This window comes from Empidonax traillii, unplaced genomic scaffold (genome assembly GCF_003031625.1).
Source record: "Empidonax traillii isolate 1590-97213 ecotype Southwest subspecies unplaced genomic scaffold, ASM303162v1 scaffold5832:size7041, whole genome shotgun sequence".
Taxonomy (NCBI): Eukaryota; Metazoa; Chordata; class Aves; order Passeriformes; family Tyrannidae; genus Empidonax; species Empidonax traillii.
In genome coordinates, this window is record NW_020961025.1 from 4,003 (window position 1) to 7,041 (window position 3,039).

Below are 3,039 nucleotides of genomic sequence, written 5' to 3' on the forward strand. Positions count from 1 at the left end.
CCACTCTCCTACCGAAACGGGCGGGAGGGCGGAGGACTGCGGGAAACGTAGCGCGCCAGCGTCCTCCTGAGGGGCCGCCCCGGCGGATGCAGTGCCCGAAGGTGGGGAGGGAGGAAGGAAGGGGAGCGGAGAAGCGGCCACGTGCGGGGTGTTGCGGGAGGGCGGCTCGCGGCGGGGTCGGTGCCGCACGGGGCTGGGGCTGTGCCAGGGACTCCCATTTCCCGGCGGCCCCCGGGCCCGCCCCGCTGCTTCCGTCACCCGGCGCGGGGCACGCCGGGACTTGTAGTCCCACCCCACGAGGTGGGGGGGGCGCAAGGGACGCCAAGCGGCGGAAGGTGGGAATGCACCCGGTGCCACGTGGGGTAACGGGAATGGCACTGCAGGGGTCATCCTGGAGTAGCAGAGAGATTTAGATCAGAAGGAATCTTAAAAAAAACTGCCTTTTTTTATTTTACAGACAAGATGTCGAAGGGACCAGCTGTCGGGATCGATCTTGGCACCACCTATTCCTGTGTTGGCGTGTTCCAGCACGGGAAGGTGGAAATCATTGCCAATGACCAGGGGAACAGGACCACACCGAGCTATGTGGCCTTCACAGACACAGAGAGGCTGATTGGAGATGCTGCCAAGAACCAGGTGGCCATGAACCCAACCAACACAGTGTTTGGTAAGGCTGCAGGACTGGCAGACTTGGTGTACAGAAACTCAGCACAGTGATAAACGTTACCTGATTACAATAGTTACTAATAGCAGGGTTAGAGCTTTCTCTTGTAAATTAAAAGCCATAATTTGTCTTTAGCCTGATTAATGCACCTAGATTACTGTTAATTAATTTTGTATTATCTGCAGCTAGACAGTAATAATTCCAGGTTAAGGATAATATTCCACGATTTTCTACATTTTTAGGAAGAATTTGTTGTTTTTAATCATAAATAAACATAATAACAACGGTTCAATGGCGTGTTTTCCAGATGCAAAACGGTTGATTGGGCGCAGATTCGACGACTCTGTGGTCCAGTCTGACATGAAGCACTGGCCCTTCACTGTGGTGAACGATGCTGGCAGGCCCAAAGTGCAGGTGGAGTACAAGGGCGAGACAAAGAGCTTCTACCCAGAAGAAATTTCTTCCATGGTTTTAACCAAAATGAAGGAAATTGCAGAGGCTTATCTTGGAAAGGTGAGGTTTAAGACTGGAGTGGAGTGTCGTGAGTAATTCTCTGAGCAGTTAACAGGGGTAACTGAGCTGTTGGTTGTTATTTTGCAGACTGTTACTAACGCAGTGGTGACTGTCCCAGCCTATTTCAACGACTCCCAGCGCCAGGCCACGAAAGATGCTGGAACCATTGCAGGGCTCAATGTCCTGAGAATCATCAACGAGCCCACAGCAGCTGCCATTGCCTATGGGCTGGACAAGAAGGTATGGAGTGGTCACTGTTACCTAAAACAAGGAAAGAATTTTCTGGTTAATTTTGAGTATAAACAGGTACAAATCAGTTCTTTAATGAAACACAAGATACATATTGTACACACAATAGTATAGGCGTGAACATACTTACAACTCCACATGTTTCTTGGAATAGCTTCAAGGCCTCTGAGTCCTCTGAGCAACTTTGACTCAGCAATGCGCCTGTTACGTGTTTGTACAGCTAAAATGTCCTAAAAGTCATTATCTGTTGGAATTCTTGACAAGAAACATTAAACAACATTGTAGGAATCTAGTGCAAAAGGTGCTTAGCTAAGGCTTCTATTCTAAAACTACTAAAAGCTGTATTAGAGTCTATATAATATCTATTCAACTGTCTGGTGACCAAATAGAAAATTGGTAACCCAGCAATAGGAGGTGAATTAATAAACATTGATCTCCCCCAGGTGGGTGCTGAAAGGAACGTCCTCATCTTCGACCTGGGCGGCGGCACCTTCGATGTGTCCATCCTCACCATCGAAGATGGGATCTTTGAGGTGAAATCCACCGCTGGGGACACCCACCTGGGTGGGGAGGACTTCGACAACCGCATGGTGAACCACTTCATCGCCGAGTTCAAGCGCAAGCACAAGAAGGACATCAGCGAGAACAAGCGCGCCGTGCGCCGCCTGCGCACTGCCTGCGAGCGCGCCAAGCGCACCCTGTCCTCCTCCACCCAGGCCAGCATCGAGATCGACTCCCTCTACGAGGGCATCGACTTCTACACCTCCATCACCAGGGCTCGCTTCGAGGAGCTCAACGCCGACCTGTTCCGAGGCACCCTGGACCCCGTGGAGAAGGCCCTGAGGGACGCCAAGCTCGACAAGTCGCAGATCCACGACATCGTGCTGGTGGGCGGCTCCACGCGCATCCCCAAGATCCAGAAGCTGCTGCAGGACTTCTTCAACGGCAAAGAGCTCAACAAGAGCATCAACCCTGACGAGGCCGTGGCCTACGGTGCAGGTAACTGTCACTCACATGGGAGGTGGTGGTGCAAACTCTGCCGGGTTAAGTTTCAGAGCAGGACAGGTGTAGGCCCTGTGCTTTCCACCTGGGTCACTAAAGCTCTACAAACCAGCAAAATCTTCCTTGGACTTGCAATGATGAATCAGATTCCAAAGCCATTCGTAGTTTCCACCAGAAGTCTGCTAATGATGGCCAAAGTCTTCCTTGGATGTCTGAGCGAGCCATGTGCATGACTGTAGTATACAGTTTATCTACGTAGCATTGTCTGGTTTCTAACACTTATCCTTTCTCTCCTCCAGCTGTGCAGGCTGCTATTCTGTCTGGAGACAAGTCTGAGAATGTGCAGGACCTGCTGCTGCTGGATGTGACTCCGCTGTCCCTGGGTATTGAGACAGCTGGAGGTGTCATGACGGTGCTGATCAAGCGCAACACCACCATCCCCACCAAGCAGACCCAGACCTTCACCACTTACTCTGACAACCAGCCTGGGGTGCTGATCCAGGTAAGCACAGAGCTCTGGGATGATATGATGTAGTTCCAGTAACTCCTAGGCCAGAGGTGGTGTGTCCTGGCAGTTCATAAATCCCTGGTTGCTGTGATGAAAGTGATTC

At 51.4% G+C, this 3,039-nt stretch overlaps 1 protein-coding gene and 1 non-coding gene across 2 annotated transcripts in view; both read left to right on the forward strand.

Moving 5' to 3' along the window:
- The window catches only part of LOC114073255 (heat shock cognate 71 kDa protein-like), a 3,936-nt gene extending 958 nt beyond the window's left edge, over nucleotides 1–2,978 (forward strand). The window contains exons 2-6 of the mRNA XM_027911045.1: nucleotides 458–667; nucleotides 972–1,177; nucleotides 1,265–1,417; nucleotides 1,870–2,425; nucleotides 2,728–2,978. Coding sequence (XP_027766846.1) covers nucleotides 463–667; nucleotides 972–1,177; nucleotides 1,265–1,417; nucleotides 1,870–2,425; nucleotides 2,728–2,963 — 1,356 coding nt within the window. The 5' untranslated portion in view covers nucleotides 458–462 and the 3' untranslated portion in view covers nucleotides 2,964–2,978. The remainder of the gene's footprint in view (nucleotides 1–457; nucleotides 668–971; nucleotides 1,178–1,264; nucleotides 1,418–1,869; nucleotides 2,426–2,727) is intronic.
- Nucleotides 2,558–2,648, forward strand: LOC114073256. Its single transcript, XR_003574299.1, has one exon. It is a non-coding gene; the product is annotated as a small nucleolar RNA SNORD14 (small nucleolar RNA).
- Nucleotides 2,979–3,039: the final 61 nt, after the last annotated feature.